This window comes from Heterobasidion irregulare (genome assembly GCF_000320585.1).
Source record: "Heterobasidion irregulare TC 32-1 unplaced genomic scaffold scaffold_13, whole genome shotgun sequence".
Taxonomy (NCBI): Eukaryota; Fungi; Basidiomycota; class Agaricomycetes; order Russulales; family Bondarzewiaceae; genus Heterobasidion; species Heterobasidion irregulare.
Genome location: NW_009258209.1, coordinates 672637 through 690259, shown reverse-complemented (window position 1 = coordinate 690259; position 17623 = coordinate 672637). Strand labels below are relative to the sequence as shown.

Here is a 17623-nt window from a genome sequence, read left to right as displayed (position 1 = left end):
GACCACCGTTCCACACACCCTCCACGAGTGACCTAGGGAAGAACCTCCTACTCTTGGGGTTACCGACGAGCAGTCGTAACAGCGCCTCCATACAGGCACCTCTCTGGGGTTTTTCGCTACCGCCACACTCATGCTCGGTGCTGCAATGCAACGGTTTGTCAAGAAGACCTGCGCGGCTTATGACACAAGGGAACTCCCTCACGAGATGGCTGCGCGAGGAAGACGCAAGGCTGCAATGATCAAGAAGGGTCTTGACTCAGGAAAGAACATTAGTGTGACAACATTTGCTTTGGAAAAACTGCGCAAAATCTTGAACTTGGTAACCTACAAATACCATGCCCTTAGTGACTACATTGGCATGATCCTCCGCTTTGAAACAACAGACTCGTACAGCACGCAAGTGGTAAGGACTGCTGCTTCTTCACATAAGTAGTATTAGTTGAGTATTTCTTACACAGGGTGAGCTCGCACACAAGGTAGTCAAATGTCGCTACGACTGTACAAACAAGAACAACTTTGTTCCACAGCTGGCAAGGCATGACGCTCGTGAATGCCTCCTTCACAAAGTCGCAAAGCAGTCAGATGAACATCGTAGGCGCGAGCTAGTACGCACGCGCAGGCAGAAGTGTAAGTGGCCTGAACGGCTGCCTTTGTCTGACCCCACCGCCCATTACCACATTGCCATATCAATAAGGAAGCACCTGAACGTGCGGTCTTGGATTCACGACCACCCTGGAGACCCCGTGCTCAAGGTAAGTGGTGATTGTCGACCTGATTGATTGCCTGCTCATTCCATCACCATAGGAGTTCCTACCTCGCCTCAAGGATCACCTCCTGGCACATATGCTAGGGCTCGCTTACAATGGCGATAAATGTGAGTTCTCAGACGAGGACCATGACAACATCACTATTGTCAATGACCGGCTGTATCAACACAGCATGCTGCGGATCAACTACACCTCATACAACATGCAATGATAGCAAGACTCAATTAATCCACGAACACAAGCAGATGTAACGGTCCTCTCGCAAGAGGATGGCACCCCTGACAACCCAATGCATCCGTACTGGTACGCGCGTGTTGTTGGCATCTTCCATTGCATGGTGCATCACCACGGTCATTCCTCTGAGCCCAAGCAATTGGATTTCTTGTGGGTTCGCTGGTTTGGCCTCGACACTGATGCGCCAGGTGGGTGGGATCTCAAGTGGCTGCACAGTGTTGCCTTTATCCCCGAAGACAATCCTGCCGCGTTCGGCTTCTTAGACCCCAAGCAAATCATCCGCGGCATACACCTCATCCCTGCATTCGCACGTGGACACACCTCCGAGCAACTTGGGCCATCCATCTCTCGACAGCCAGCAGAGAACGATGAAGATTGGGAAGGGTATTATATTAACATGTAAGTTTCACATCATTTCCTACTTCTATTTCTCAATTTCTCCTAGGTTTGTGGACCACGACATGTTCATGCGCTTCGGCGGCGGTGGCATCGGTCACAAGGGCACATGGCATCCCAATACCAGCCTTCTCCAAGATGGGCAAGCTGCACAAGTGCCGGAAGAGCCCTTTGACGAGGGAGTCGACGAGCAAGGCGGTACTGAGGATGACGATTCGGAAGAGGAATCTGAAGAAGAGAAGGGAGAAGAAGGCCCTTTAACAGAGGAGGAGGAGGAGGAGGACTCTGACAATGATCCCGACCCGTTGCCTAAAGGGGACGGAAGGGAGCGGGACAAGCAAGTGCTTGCAGAGGAGGGTTACGGCAAGTTTTGAGGCCGGTGTGTATGTATCACATTATATCTTGAGGCCGGGTGTATGTATAACATTATATTCTGAGTCGGTGTGCATGTTGAACAATATATTTTGAGGCCAGTGTGCATGTATAAGGATATATTATGAAGGCCAGAAATATATTACATTGGCATCGGGGCCTCCAGATTGCAATCTAATGCAACGATTGCGCCAAACCACCAAGGAGAGCATGGCAAATGCAATGCCATATATGACCTTGCCTGCAGGCTCTCGAGATTATATAACCCCCCAATCCATCCAAGGCCATCCCATGTTTTGTCACTTTTGCTGATGTTGGTTTCTAGTGCTATGTCCACTGAATAAGAAGGGTTGAAACCATAGAGAATTTTGAACAGTAATTTCCCTGTAGCAGAGCACTTTTATATGTTGTGTGAGAATTCTGCAAATAGTAAAAAGCCTACCCAATTATCTTAATGGTAGTTACAGAATGTCCTTAAAAACTGTTCAATCTCTTGGTTTACCTGTTCTGTTTCTCCATCTGTTTGGAGATAATAAGCTATGATGAATGCTATGGTGATGCTGTTATGAACTGCTTGTTTGGTAAACCCAAGAGTAGGAGGTTCTTCCCTAGGTCACTCGTAGAGGAAGGGAGGAATGATAGTCTCAACTGTACACATAGCACAGGAGCCAGATAGTATTGCAGTTATTGTGCATGATGGCACAGAGGGTAGAATAGACAGTGTGAAGACTGTCTAAGAATGAAGAAAATAGACTAAAGATCCTTAGCCTATTCTATGGGCTTTATATACTATTTTGGGAAGGGCATGAGAATACCGTATATGTATCCCATAGGTATTTTCTAAGTCATTCCTCTCTCTAAAATGACTATTCTTGCTTCTCCAATTGCCTCTTTCCGACCAAAAGGTCAAAGGGGTTTCATGCCCGTGTGTGAGTAATTTGTAAGGTAAGGAAGATTGCCTGCTACAATAGGCCCATGATACTCGACCAATAATGGGTGATCCGTTGGGAGTGGATGACCAAAGGTTATATCTGTACCTTCGTGTACACCTCACAACATGAGGCCACCTAGTAGTTGTGATGATTATATCAGAATAGACCACCGTGTAGGCCCGATAAGTCTTGATCATAACAATACCCCCTTTTGACGTCCTATTTGCCTAGTAGGATAACAAGCCATGCTTGTTTCATTGCCACTCCATATATGATTTGCTTTCTTGATCCAACAATATATCAACGAGGTGTGACTCCCAGGAATGACTTTATTTTCTGGGAGGAAGACTGACTTATGTTATTTGATCCTCTAGGAGTTTTCTGTCTCCATTGAGCTGTTTGTTTGTCAGTGTGTGAGATATATATCCATAATGGTAGTTTAAATGTTGTTCCAGATGTTTGCTAGTTTAACGTCATAACAGACATCCATAGTTTAAGGTCATTGCAGACCTATTAAGGGCGCCCAGCGCTGCCTGATAGTTTACTTTTATAAGGTCATTTCAAACCTTCTTCATCATCAACATGGAGTATCCATAAGGAAAGATGTTTCTGCATGCCAGATCATTCATTGGTTATGTGCATAGGGACCTAGACCAGACTTTGCCCTCATAAATTCCACTGAGGCATAATGGAAACAATTTATACTATATCAAACTGGATAACTTATAATGTCTCAATGTTATAAGACTACTCAGTTTAACGCCGTAAGGTAGGCGACTGCTATTGTCTAACTGCATCCCTCAAGTCAGAATAGATTTTGCCTTCCGAGGATGAAGGTAGTTTACTGTCATTTTGGACATTTGGCTAACATATTTTCATTAAAAATGATGTTAACCAATGATCCCTATGGAAAAAGGGACAAATAGTTTAATGTCATTGCGGACCAGTTGGTGACCAAGGTTGTGGTCATCAACCATAACTCTTATTTGGTAAGGAGCACATAGTTTATTGTCATTGTGGACGCGGGTGATATTTGATCAAGATATTTACCATGCATAATCCTCATTCTTGAGAGGACAACAATTTAGTGTCATTTCGGACATTGGTATTGTCTGCTACTGTGATTGATACAGACAGCATCAACAATCCCTATACTAAAAAGAACAAATAGATTACCATCATTACAGATGTGTTTTGCCACAAATATTATGGCAAAAAAATGCCTAGTTTAATGTCTTCTTGGACATTCAACATCATTTTTGTCAAAAATTACATTGATTAATCCCTAAAACTGAGGGATAGTGGTTTAACATTATTTTGGATGCTTGGTGGAATAGACTTTTCCCAAAAGTGAGTGGCCAGCTCTTGTCATTCTTTCACAATGTGAGCCGAAAGGAGTCATGTGATCTAGCTTGTCTAACTAGATTTTTGACTTGAGGCACATGTCCTAGTTGCCTCCTGACTAGGTCTTGGAGCAGAATTTATTGTACTCTGGCTCTAGGACTAGACTAGGCATTCCATGAAGAGGTGCGTGCTCTTTTGCGTTCCCAGACCCCTCATTTGGATGTAAACCAAGATGACCTGATGTTTTTTTACTGAAAAGTGATGAGCATCAAAGCACTTTGACCACTTATAGGCAGGGTTCTGTGATGTGGGTCCTCCCAAAAACCTGCACTTCACCAGAATACAACCATGCTCCCTGGGTCAATGGTAGTTTAATGTCATTGTGAACCCTAGTAGTTTATAGTCATTGCAGACTAAGCCTTTGGTAGTTTTACATTGTTCCAAATGTTATTTTGCGGCCTTGCATTCCTTGGAGAAGCATGTTTCAGTAGAGATAGCCTAGACTCTACTTATCTCATGTGTCAGCAGTTAGGATCCCCTAATGTGGAAATGATCCTGTAAAACTAGAGATCTAAAGTGGGATGTCCAAAACACTAGTCAGACCTTAACTATAAAGGTTCACTATTTTCATTTCCAGGTTATCCTGCCAAGAAATTAGTGAGACATTGTAGCACCATAGCTATAGCCATTTGTATTACCATGGAGATGATGTTCTGCTGATACACTAGTAATGCTTCTGAGAGCAAAACACACCCAAGAAACACCCCTATAAGCACAAGTAGGCAGGAGCTGGTTCCAGTGTGCAAAGAACTATAAGCTATGTAACAACTAACAAGGGAGTGTAATAAAAGTGTTTGGGGTGTAGCAAACAACTATAAAATCAAGATATCTGGTTAGTCAGTTAGTTGGTAGGTTGGTTGGTTAGTAGGTTGGTTAGTCAGTAGGTCAGTTGGTCAGTATTTGATCAGGATTTGATTGGGATTTAATCAAGATGCAAAGGGGAGGGAATGGGTGCAAGGCTATACTGGACACTGGCAGAGGATGACAAACTAGATGAGAGGGAGAGAGCAAGACAATGAGGGCTCTGATGGAGGGCTGTGATCAAATACAACATCACAAACAAAAGGGCAAAATACAAATGAGGGTTAAAAGGCAACAGCTCAAAGTCTTATAGGTGCAAGTGCATGAATGGAATCAGAATGAGGGGGGAGCCAAAGCTGATGTATTGCAAGGCCATAGGTGCCATTTTATAGTAAGTCCAAACAGGTACAAGATAAAAAGATTGGCAGAGGCATAAAGCAATCAGAAATGCATGCCAAGAGTGATCAAAGGTAAAAAAGATAGGGGAGTGATGTTGCAAACACTAAAAGATAAGAAGCAATAACTCTAAAGTCTAAATAAGTGGAGAGATTGCCAAGGTGAGTCCACATAGACCTGGGGATAAGAACCACATGCCACATGGGTGAACCATTTAGAAACTTGGGAGCTCTGAAGATAACAAAGGATAGGTCAACAAAAGGCATAAGGACAATAAGAAATAGAAAGACAGATCCGTTCTGAGTCAACAAAGTATTTGGCTGCCTCCGATTCGGGACACCGAAGCCGACCAAATGTGCCGATCATGTGAAGCATACCAAACTGATCGGCGATTCGCCGCGACAGTCTGTGGAGAGCCCCTAATGCTAAGAGTGATGATAGATGGATAGGATAACTATGAATAGCTCCAAACAACTGTGCGGAGGTCTAAATAGAAAGTCAGCACCTGACAAATGGCTGAGATTGCCGAACGGATCGGGATTGGTCGGTCCTAAGTATGCCGAACAGTCAAAGAATACTAAAAAGCTGCAAAAAGTGGGGTATTGGTGCCTAGAGAACACCCATGCTCATTACCACTGTAAGAGCACATCTGCATGTTATTCTAGTTCTCGAAAGTGAGGATTTGAACGATGGGCAGTTCCTCCCATGGGACTGGAAACTTGTCCACTAGCCAGTATTGATGATTGTGCAGTTCCTGGTAGAACTGGTATTGGGTTAGCTATTTCATTGCTTGGATGTTGAGCTCTAGCTCTCGCCCATAGTTCTAGTGGACCTATAGTTCTAGGATTCAGCGTGTTCCCAACAGAATATGGAACTCTAGCTGGCAATCCGCTAGGGCTGCTCACATTTCTATTATCAATGCCTTCATTCCGTGATGCATTTTGGGGACTCCTCTCTAGTAGTAATTAGGTTCTTTCCCTTTCTTTGAACTTGGCATAATCTTCAGTATTGTCATCTGAGAAGTTGTTAAGATTTAGGGCGAGGACAGCAATGGCAGTGTCAGGCTCCAGTCAATGGGTGCTTGTTCCTCTTTTGACCCATCCGGTGTCTGGGTTGGTGACTATAAGGACAACATCGGGGGAGGAGTTTCTAGATGGAGATGAGGCATTGTGGTCATTGTGAGTGAGCATTTAGATATGGCAAGTGGAGAGTGGGAAGGATGTCTTTCTTGAAGCAGTTTTGTTGCTCTTTTATACTCCTTTTCTCCTTCTAGGATAATCCTGGACAGGGTTTATTAGGGTATTGGTCATGGAACTCCTTCATAACTTCTTCTGCTGTTCCTTTTAAAAGAGTGTAGGGCTCCCAGGTATTGTCTGCCTTGGGGTACCCTGCCAATTTGACCAAGTACTTGGTTCCCTATCCTTGTTTCCTTGAGTCCATGATCATTTCCACTTCATAATGCTCCTTGTTATTTAATACCTCTGGTAATGGTCTCACAAAGTTTTCCCTGTGCACTTCTGTTTCCTTGTACTTGGTGAGTATAGTGGCATGGAAAACAGGATGGATTTTCCAATGTTGAGGAATTTGTAATTTATATACTAAGGGTCCTACTTTTGCTAATATTTTGAAGGAGCCATATCTTTTGGGGGTGAGCTTGAACTTGGAATGTATCATCCGGATATGGGTTCCTTTTAGCCATACTTGGTCTCCTTTCTCCTATTGGGGAAGTTTCCTATTAGAATCTTAGTCTTTGGCATGTTGGCTTGCCATTTGTAAGCTGGCTGCAGCTTCTTTCTGGACTTCTGCGATCATCCTTATGCATTCAGCTACCACAGGTACCTTTGTTTCCAAAGCTGTGTCTGCTGAATACAGGGGATTGAAGCCATAGAGCACTTCAAAGAAGGACTTTCCAGTAGTTGAATGTTTTTGCATGTTGTGTGAGAATCCGGCAAATGGCAAAAGATCTACCCAGTTATCTTGGTGGTAGTTGTAGAATGTTCTCAGAAACTGTTTGATCTCCTGATTTACTTGTTCCATCTCTTCATTTGTCTAGGGATGATACACCGTGCTGAGAGTAGCAGTGATGCCTAGCCATTTCCAGAGTTTCTATGTGAACTTTGCTACAAATTGGGGACCTCAATCAGACACTATTTTAGTTGGCAATCTATATCGATTGAAAACATTATTTTGGAAGAGTGTAGTCGTTTCTTCTATTATGATGGTCTTCTTGCATGGTGTGATAACTATGCCTTTTGACAGCCCTTGGTCTACCACCATGTTAATTGAGTCAAAACCCTTACTTTTGGGTAGGTTGGTAACGAAGTCTGTCAAAATGAATCACCAGGGGGTGTTGATGGTTTCTAAAGGGTGGATGGGTGGTCGTGTCTTGTATGTCAAATTCTTTGTGAATTGGCATGTAGTGCATCCGTCCACATACCCATGGACAAATTTGGTCATGTTTTGCCACCAGTAGTGCCATTGTACCAGTTTAAAGGTCTTCACTCTTCCTGGATGTCTTACTACCAGTGTGTCATGATGTGTTTTGATGATGAGTCTTTGAATGGCATCATTCTTAGGAATGCATATGTAGCTGTCATGCCTGGTGATTCCATTTTCATATGTCCATTTTCCTAGAATCCCCTTTATTGCTTATAGACCTTCTCGTAGTAGTTTAGTGAGGGCTATCCTCATTAAGGCATCTTGATCTAATTGCGAGTGTTGGGTAAGAGAGATAAGATCTAAGGACACAATTTCTGTGGATTTGACATGCCTCGTTGGGTTTGATTCTGCCAAAGTTTTGCTATAACTAGTGAAAAGTTTGGCTGGTAGTAGTATTTGAGCTTTGTTGTCAGATTCCACCCCCTCACTTAGATCTGGATGCCTGGACAGAGCATTGGAATGAGTTGTCAATCCCGCTTTGTAGCTGAGGGAAAAATTGAATCTGCTCAAATAAAGACTCCAATGGGCATGTCTTCATGACAGATCTCACACCATTTGGAAGTGCTCCAGCTTTTTATGGTCTGTCCAGATCTCAAAGAGATGTCATGCTCCTTCGAGGTATTGATTCTAGTGCTCCAATGCCTTTATAATGACCAAAAGTTCATGGTCGTGGATGTCGTAATTTCACTCTGCTGGGGAGAATGATCCAGAGAAGAAAGCCACTAGGTGCCAGTCACCATCTTTTCCTTCTTATAGGAAGGTGGCCCCATAGGCAATCAATGATGCATCCGTTACTAGTCAGTATGGGCATATGGGATTTGGGTAGTTTAAAACCAGTTGGCTGATGAAAGCTTTCATTAGTCATTCAAAAGATTCTTGACATTTTAGGGTTTAGTTCCATTTTTTATCTTTCTTGGTAAGGTCGTGTAAAAGGCATGCAATGAGTGAGAATTTGTCAATAAAGCACTTGTAAAATTTTCCTAGACCTAAGAAGGAGTGAACATCTTGGAATGTACATGGGATTGGCCAATTTTTTATTGCATCCACTTTCAAATCTTCCATAGCAATGTGGTCTTTTGAGATTGTGTACCCTAGATAGTGTAGTTTTTCTTTGTAAAACTCACACTTCTGGTTTCAGGTAAAGGTCGTTATCACGTAAGATTTAGAAAACTTAATTTAGGACTTGAATGTGCTCCACCATGGATCTAGAAAAGATGAGGATGTCATCCATATATATTGTTATTTTCCAAGCCATGATAAGTTCTCTGAAGATCATGTTCATCATGGCTTAGAAAGTGACTGGCATATTGGTTAGACCAAAAAACATTACCATTGGTTCATAAGACCTCAACGGAGTGATGAATGCGGCTTTCCACTTATCGCCTTTCTTGATGTGTATATTGTTATATCCCCATTGCATGTCCAGTTTGCTGAATATTGTGGGTCCTTTTATCACATTCAATAGTTCTTGGATTAGTGGAAGGGGGCAAACATTTAGGATGGTGTGCGAGTTCAGGTGGTGGTAGTCCTATACTGGGTGTAATTTTCCATCTTTCTTTCCTATGAAGAAAAATGGGGCCGCGGTTTGTAAAGTGGAGTAACAGATTGTTCCTCTGATGAGATGTTTTTTGATGAACTTCCCTAGCTTGTCATGCTTCTCAGGGCTTAAGGCATAGATTTTGGGCACTTGGGGTTTGAATGTGGGTTTTAAATTGATTGCATAGTCCCAGTAAGTATGTTCTGGGAGCTGCTGCAATTTTCATTCGCTAAAGATGTCCAAGTAGTTGTGGTGTGCCTTGGGGACCCTTTCCTTCAAGTTGGTGATGATGATTTTGTCTTCCAAGTCTTAGTTGAAGCTGGCAAATCCTGACAGTTCCGGAGCCAGTTTTCAAATAACTGGTTTTACTGTGGCTACTGTTCCTGAAGTTTTATCTGGGAAATCAGGTTCTCCCCCATTTGGTGGAAAAGATGATTTGAGGCTTGTCTGAGCCTGTTGTTTCTCTTTGGCATATTTTCTTATGTCCTGCAGGAGCCATTTTCTTTTGAGATAGGCTTGTAGGCAGACACCAAATGTCCCACTATGGTCATGGAGTCCAATGTCCTCCAATATCCTTTAGAGGTATTCAAGATGCTACTTTTCGTGCTTGTTAATCTGTAGTTTGTGCCATGGTTCCCCATGTATTAGCTAACCACTGTTTGGTGGCTCTTCCCTTGCCCTAATGACCCCATGTGGTTGTTGGCATTTTTAGGGGCACTGATCAAAGTGTACTTCACATCACCTCCACTTGATAAAGGGATTGTGGTATTTCAGCCAATCTGTTCCTAGGATAAGGTCATCTTTCCCCAGATTGAAAATAAACATCTAAACATGTTCGGTATGCATTCATCCATGGATATCCTGAATTTTAAGGTTTATATCCAGTGCTGACCAGATAAGACCTACCTTGTTAATTATGTTATTAACATTGTGTATGCGAATTGGGTGGTTGAGTGAGTATATGGGGAACCAGTATTTATGACCCATGTTTTATTTACTATAACTCCTTCACATGCCAAGTTAATGGTTGCTTTTGCTTTAGTGTAATGGTTCTGGTTTGATATTGTCACATTTAAGCAGATGGGAGTGACAATTCAATTATTTATTGCTCCAATATAAATACACTTGGCGGTGTCAAACTCGAGCCTCACTTGACCTCTCTCCTTCACTGGTGAGGGAGAGGTCAAGAAAAATGCTCTGCAAATCCTAAAACTATTTCACTTTGCTCATCCATCCTTGGTTCTCTGAGTACTACTCCAACTCAAGCAGTATGACTGATGGTTCCATCCTCTCATCATTTGTTAGGCAATACAATGCATCACTGATAGTTTGTTGAGGGTTGTCCAGGTGAGGTAGGGTGCAGATGTTCCATCAAAGGACTAGGTTGTAGTACCCACTGGTCATTGCAATGAGCATCCTTTGTCTCCATTCCTCGATATACTCCCACTTGGTTTCCCAGAGTGGGTGCGCCATCTTCTCCTTCAATATCAACCATATAGTTTCTTCTCCCTGCTTTACCCATGTGTCCCTTCAAGTTTCCTCGAATTGGTGGAACATCTTTGCATGGTAATCAAAAGTCAGCACTGTAGTGTCCTCATCTTCCACAGTTGAAACATGTGGGTTGCTTGTCATCAAATTTTCTTTTTTGGCTTTCCACGTTTTGCTTTCTTGTGGCATTAATATCCATGTTAACAACTTGGTTGTTTATTCTGCAAGGGGTGTTCATGGAGTGATAGCAAAAGGCGGGTTAAGTATGGAAACCATTCAGAAAGTCGCTTCAAAAGAGGGTGGAGTTGGCAAGGATGGCCTTTTGAGCAGCTCTGGCTCTGAGCCATCCATCTATTTCACAGGCCATATTAATCTAGTCTTGGATGATGTTCTTAGGTTGGACTTTCTTGTCATAGATCTTGTCCATAACATGTGGGTCTAGCCTGCATTAGAAGTAGGGGACTTGCTCTTTATTAGAGATGTCGGCATCAGCAGCAATGAGGATGAATTGGTTGGAGTATTCATCAACCATCATCTTTTCTTGGGAGAAGGCCATGAGTGCGCTTTGTGCTTTGTTAGTCTTGCCCATCTCCCTGAATTGTAATTTGAACTTTGCTAAAAAAATTCATCCAGGTGCCTAGGCCAGTGGGAGAATCTGCTCCTACCGATTTAAGGAGAAAATTCTCTGCCCAAGCTCCTGCTATGCCATATCTCATGCATGAGAGCACAAGGGATATTTTGTCCTAATCAGTATTGTACCAGTCAGATTCTGCTATGAAAAGAAAAAGGCATTGGAGCATAAATTTCTGGGATTCAATGTGATTACTTGTGTAATTGTCTGGGAGTTTGACTCTTCCTCTTCCAGGTTGTACTGTTGCCAGAGGGGCATTAGTAAAAGTCGAAGCTTGTCCCGATATGTTGGTAAGTGGTTGGTTTTGGGTATTGATTGGTGTTTGGTCTAGTAATGAGTTGGATTCTAAATAAAAGGCTAGTTCCTCTTGCTCTGAGTTATTGGGGATTATTGGCACCGGGTCTCTATATTACGGTGCAAGATCCCAACAGTTCTCTGTTTCATTCCAAAGGTTTTCTTCTTCTGTTCTATTGTCAAATATGAAATAATAATGCCTGTTTCGGTATGAGCAGTTATTGTAATTCAGTGGGGTGATTGTATTGGTATCTTTGTAAAGCCAATGGATTCCCTCATGCCGGATAGGGCGATTGTTATGATGGAGTTGATTGTTTATGTGCCTAGTGCTGAGTGGGTATTCTTGGCCTAGATCTTGCTCCAGGGTATACGCAGTAACACTTTCTTAATGGGGGTCTATCGTCCCTACTAAGCAAGGTTATGAGAGAGTGTGTGGCAGCAAGCTAGTGTGAGCAAGGTAGGGGTAAAAGAGTCTATTCTAGTATTATGAACTGCTTGTTCAGTAACCCTAAGAGTAGGAGGTTCTTCCCTAGGTCACTCATAAAGAAAGGGTGGAACAATGGTCTTGACTGTACGTATAGCACAGGAGCCAGATAGTATTGCAGTTGCTATGCATGATGGCACAGAGGGTAAAGTAGACAGTGTGAAGACTGCCTAAGAACAAAGAGAATGGACTAAAGATCCTTAGCCTATTCTATGGGCCTTATATACTACTTTGGGAAGGGCATGAGAATACCGTTGATGAGCATTCACCCATGCTAGGGTCCAAGGGAGGTATTTGGGAAGCTTTGGGGAGATACCAAATAGCATAGATGAGTACCAAAGATGCCGACTTGCACCGAACATGGTCGGTCCCCACCCAACTAACCGCAACCTTCCAAAGAATGTTCGGCAGCACTTGGGTCAGTTTGCCTACACTTCACGTACTTATTCTGACCACACAAGAGTATTATAATAGGTGTTTACAAGATCGGAGCTAGTAATCTGTGTTGGCCGATGTCCTCCGTGAGTCGGCCGGTCCTTATCGCTTATCTTCCCAACTTCCACATGGTCAGTCAAATGCGATCTTGCACTATTACTTGTCCACCCTGGTCATACGTTACTTCTTCTTTATTGTCAATGGCTCACCAATATCTGTTCCTGCTACCTACACTTGGGCAATGGATCCCGAACGTTCAGGATTTCGACATCACTGATTACTTTTTACCTTATCACCTTTGGAACCCATATGGACATCTTACCTACCTTCTTATCTTCTCTGATCGCTGGGCCTTGGTGCCCATTTGACATCTACTCTCATTTCGTGTTCAATATTTTACTTAGGGGCGCTGTTTACTATAAAACCCTACATACAACTCTGGAGTAAACCAGCTTTCGCACCCCACAGTTCAGAGCTCATTTGCACTCATCCCAACCATTGAAATTGTCTTCATCAACTCCCAAAAACTTGTCATCTTTATCGTTCAGCTTTGTTTGCATTTATACTCATCTCTTTGCCCATACCCCTTGTCCTCCCTCGTATATTGTCAGAGTCCCGTGTGGCTCTTAAAGCACGTAGTTGTCGGTTGTGACACTACCTTCTCATTACCAACCAAATCGCTGACACAACCAACCATACATTTAGTTAGTGTTCAGTGCAGTCCTGAAACCATTCGGGCGCTATAATTTCACACTCCTCGCTACTTCTCAGTGTGCCATCAATTTCTAAAGTCCTCACTAATGATTCCTTGTGTATCAGATACTAGCTCCAGCACCCCTGCATTAGAGGTTGTTTTGGTGTTGTGCTTGGCACTTAGAGCCACCTCTAGCATATCACCGTATATGTATCTCATAGGTGTTTTCTAAGTTGTTCCTTTCGCTGAAATGACTATTTTTGCTTTTCCAATTGCCTCTTTCTGAACAAGAGGTCAAAGGGTGTCTGTGCCCGTGTGTGAGTAGTTTGTAAGGCAGGGAAGATTGCCCACTGCAATAGGCCTGTGATACTTGACCAACTATGGGTAATCCATTAGGAGTGGATGACCAAAGGTTATATCTGTATCTTTGTGTATGCCTCACAATATGAGGCCACTTAGTAGTTGTGATGATCATATTGGAATAGACCACCATGTAGGCCCAATAAGTTGTGATCATAACAGATGCCTAGTTGTTTCCACAGTTCTCATATAAACTTTGCCGTAAATTGGGGGCTATGGTCTGACACTGTTTTGGTTGGTAGCCCATGCCTATTGAAAACATTATTTTGGAAGAGGGTGGTCATTTTTTCTACTGTAATATTTTTCTTGCACAAGGTAGTAATTATGCCTTTTAATAATCCTTGATTGACTACCATATTGATTGAGTCAAAACCTTTGCTCTCAGGCAGGTCTGTGATAAAGTCCATAAAAATAAAACATCATAGTGCATTGGTCGTTTCTAAGGGGTGAATAGGTGGTCATGTCTGATGTGTCAGGTTCTTTATAGATTAGCATATGGCACATCCATTCATATAGTTATGGACAAACTTGGTCATGTTTTGCCACTAGTAGTGTTGCTATACCATTTTTAGAGTTTTTGCTCTACTAGGGTGCTCTATGGCTGGTGTGTCATAGTATGTCTTGATGATGGTTCCCCAGATGGAGTTGTCTTTTGGGATGCATATGTATCCATTTTGCCTAGTAATTCCCTCTGAGTGTGTTTATTTTCCTAGGTCTCTTTTCATTGCTTGGAGGCCATCTTGTAGTAACTTGGTAAGAGCCATGTCTGTCAATGCATCATGCTCTGAACACAACTGTTGGATAAGGGAGATAAGGTCTGAAGAGGTGATTTCTGTAGATTTTATATGCATGGTTGGGTCTGGTTCTACCAATGTCTTGTTTGAATCATTGAAAAGTTTAGCTGGAAGTAAAATTTAAGCCTTGTTGTTAGATTCTACCCCCTCACTTAGATCTGGATGCCTGGACAGAGCATCTGAGTAGTTGGTTGACCCAGCTTTGTAGCTGAGTGTAAAGTCAAATCTGCTCAAATAAAGGCTTTAATAGGCATACTTTCATAATGGATCATGGGCTATTTGGAAATGCTCCAGGTTTTTATGATCTGTTTAGATCTCAAAAGGGTATTGGGCTCCCTTGAGGTAATAGTTCTAATGTTTCAAAGCTTTGATGATGGCGAGTAATTTGTGGTCGTGAATGTTATAGTTTTATTCTGCTAGGGAGAATAAGCTAGAAAGGTATGCCACTGGGTGCCAGTCATTGTCCTTGCCTTCTTGTAAGAGCATGACTCCATAGGTAATCAGTGATGCATCTATCACCAGTCTGTAAGGGTGCATTTGATCTAGATAATTTAGGACCAGTTGACTGATGAAGGCTTTTTTTTAGATGTTCAAAGGCTCTTTGGCATTTGTTGGTCCAGTTTTATTTTTCATCTTTCTTGGTAAGGTTATGTAAGGGTTGAGCAATAAGTGAAAACTTGTCAATGAATCATCTATAAAAGTTCCCTAGACCTAAGAAAGAGTGGATGTCATAGACTATACATGAGATAGGCCAATCTTTTATAGTGTCAATTTTGGAGTTTTCCATGGCAATATGGTCCTTAGAGATTATATACTCTAGATAGTTCAATTTTTCCTTGTAGAACTCACACTTTTCAGGTTTCAGATAAAAATCATTGTCATATAGGATTCAGAAAACTTGATTTAGAATAAGAATATGTTCTTCCATCAATTTGGAAAAAATGAGGATGTCATCCATATATATAGTTATTTTGTGGGCTATGATAAGTTCTTGGAAGATCATGTTTATTATGGCTTAGAAGGTTGCAAGGGAGTTAATAAGGCCAAAAAACATTACTGTTGGTTTGTACAACCCCAAAAGAGTTACAAAGGCAGCCTTTTACTTATCTCCTTTCTTGATATGTATATTGTTATATCCCTATTGCATATCCAATTTGCTAAATATTATGGCCCCTTTAATTACATCTAATAGTTCTTGGATTAATGGAAGAAGGCAGACATTTAGGATAGTATATGTATTAAGATGGTAATAATCTTATACTAGGTGTAGTTTTCCATCCTTTTTGCCTATAAAGAAAAATGGGGTGGCACTAGGTGACATAGACCTGTGAATGGTTCCTCTTGCAAGGTGCTCCTTGATAAAATTTTTTAGTTCATCATGTTTCTTAGGACTTAAGGTGTATATCTTAGATGTTTGAGGTTTGATTGTAGGTTTAAGATCAATGGTGTGGTTCTAAAAGGTGTGCACTGGGAGTTGTTGTGATTTTTGTTCACTAAAAATGTCAAGGTATTCATGGTGTGCCTTGGAGACCCTTTTTTTCAGGTTGGTAACAATGATTTTTTCTTCCAAGTCTTGGTTAAAACTGGCAAAACCTGATAGTTCCAGGGCTAATCTCTAGATGATGGGTTTCTCTGTAGCAACTATGCTTAAGGAATTGGTTGGGAGAGGGGGCTCCCATGTGTTTGGTAATGGAGATGGCTCGAGGTTTGTTTGAGCATGTTATTTCTTCTCCTCTGCATATTTCTTTATGTCCTTTAAACACCATTTCCTTCTGAGATAGGCTATTAGTCAGATACCAAATATTCTACTGTGGTCATAGAGACCTATGTCCTCTAATTTTTTTGAAGGTGTTCATTGCACTATTCCTTATGCTTGCTTGCAGTTTGTAATGTGGTTCTTTATTGGATCATAACTAACTATTATGCAGTGGTTTTTCTCTTGCCTTGGTAAATCCATATGGTTGGTGGTAATTTTGGGGGCACCAATCAAAGTGCATTATATATCACCTCTACTCAATAGAGGGGTCATGGTATTTTAGCCAATCTATTCCTAGGATAATGTTGTCTTTCCCCAGATTGAAAATGAATATTTGAACATATTTGGTATGTATTTGTCCATTGATGTCCTAAATTTTGAGGTTTACATCCAATATAGATTAGATGAGACCTGCTTTGTTGATAGTGTAATTGATATTATGGATGTGAATAGGGTGATTGAGTGAGTATGTGGGGAATCTGTGTTTCTTGACCCATACTTTGTTTACTATAATCCCCTCATATGCCAAGTTGATGGTTGCCTTTGCTCTAGCCTAATATGTCCAGTTCAAAACTTGTATGTTCAAGCAAATAGGAATGATAATGTGACTGTTCATTTCTCCAATATCAATACACTTTGCTATTTCAAACTTGGGCCTTGCTTGACCTCTCACCTTTGCTGGTGAGGGAGAGGTCAGGCAAAATGCTCTACAAATCCCATTACAATATTTCTCTACTCTTCTTCTTCTAATTCTCTGAGAACTGCTCTGACTTGAGCAGTATGACTTATGCTTCCATTCTCTTGTCATCTGTTAGGTGATATAATGTGCCACTGATAGTTCAATGAGGGTAATTGGGATGAGGAAGGGTATGGACATTCCATCAAACAACCAGGTTGTGATACCCACAGGTTATTGCAATGAGCATCCCTTGCCTTCATTCCTCAATGTACTCCTGCTTGGTTTCCCAAAGTGGGTTTTGCTTTATCTTTATCTTCAATATCAACCACACAGTTTCTTCTCCCTATTTTTTCCATAAATCTTTTCTGGCTTCCTCAAGTCAATTGAAGGCCTTTATGGCATGACAGGCAGTCAGCATTCTAATGTCCTGGCTTTTTGCAATAATAACAAGGGCCAGGTGGCTTGCCATCATGCTTTTGTTTTTGACTTTTAGCATTCTGCTTTTGCATGGCATTGATGTCCATATCAATGACCTAGTTGTTCATTCTGTACGGGGCATTTGTGGAATTATAGTGGAAAGCTGATTGGGGGTAAAAACAGTTCAGAAAATTACTTCAAAAGGAGGTGGAGTTTACGAGGATAGCTTTTTGAGCACTCCTCACTCTAAGCCATCCATTTATTTTGCATGCTATATTGATCCAAACCCAGATGTTGTCTTCTGGCTAAGCTT

General features: G+C 41.8%; 3 protein-coding genes across 3 annotated transcripts; 1 reads left to right on the top strand and 2 right to left on the bottom strand.

Moving 5' to 3' along the window:
* Positions 1-130: 130 nt before the first annotated feature.
* On the top strand, positions 131-1771 carry HETIRDRAFT_430757 (uncharacterized protein; the record flags this gene model as incomplete). Its single annotated transcript, XM_009554485.1, has 5 exons — positions 131-403; positions 459-752; positions 805-874; positions 1013-1400; positions 1447-1771. 5 exons carry the CDS (start codon positions 131-133, stop codon positions 1769-1771), a joined length of 1350 nt encoding a protein of 449 aa, XP_009552780.1.
* A 5313-nt stretch (positions 1772-7084) lies between these two features.
* HETIRDRAFT_247951 (uncharacterized protein) lies at positions 7085-7327 on the bottom strand (the record flags this gene model as incomplete). Its single annotated transcript, XM_009554484.1, has 1 exon — positions 7085-7327. A coding segment is annotated over one exon (243 nt), but the record flags the coding sequence as incomplete, so codon positions are not given.
* A 6522-nt stretch (positions 7328-13849) lies between these two features.
* On the bottom strand, positions 13850-14071 carry HETIRDRAFT_56610 (uncharacterized protein; the record flags this gene model as incomplete). The annotated part of the gene is made up of 1 exon (XM_009554209.1): positions 13850-14071. The coding sequence occupies one exon, from the start codon at positions 14069-14071 to the stop codon at positions 13850-13852; it is 222 nt and encodes a 73-aa protein (XP_009552504.1).
* Positions 14072-17623: the final 3552 nt, after the last annotated feature.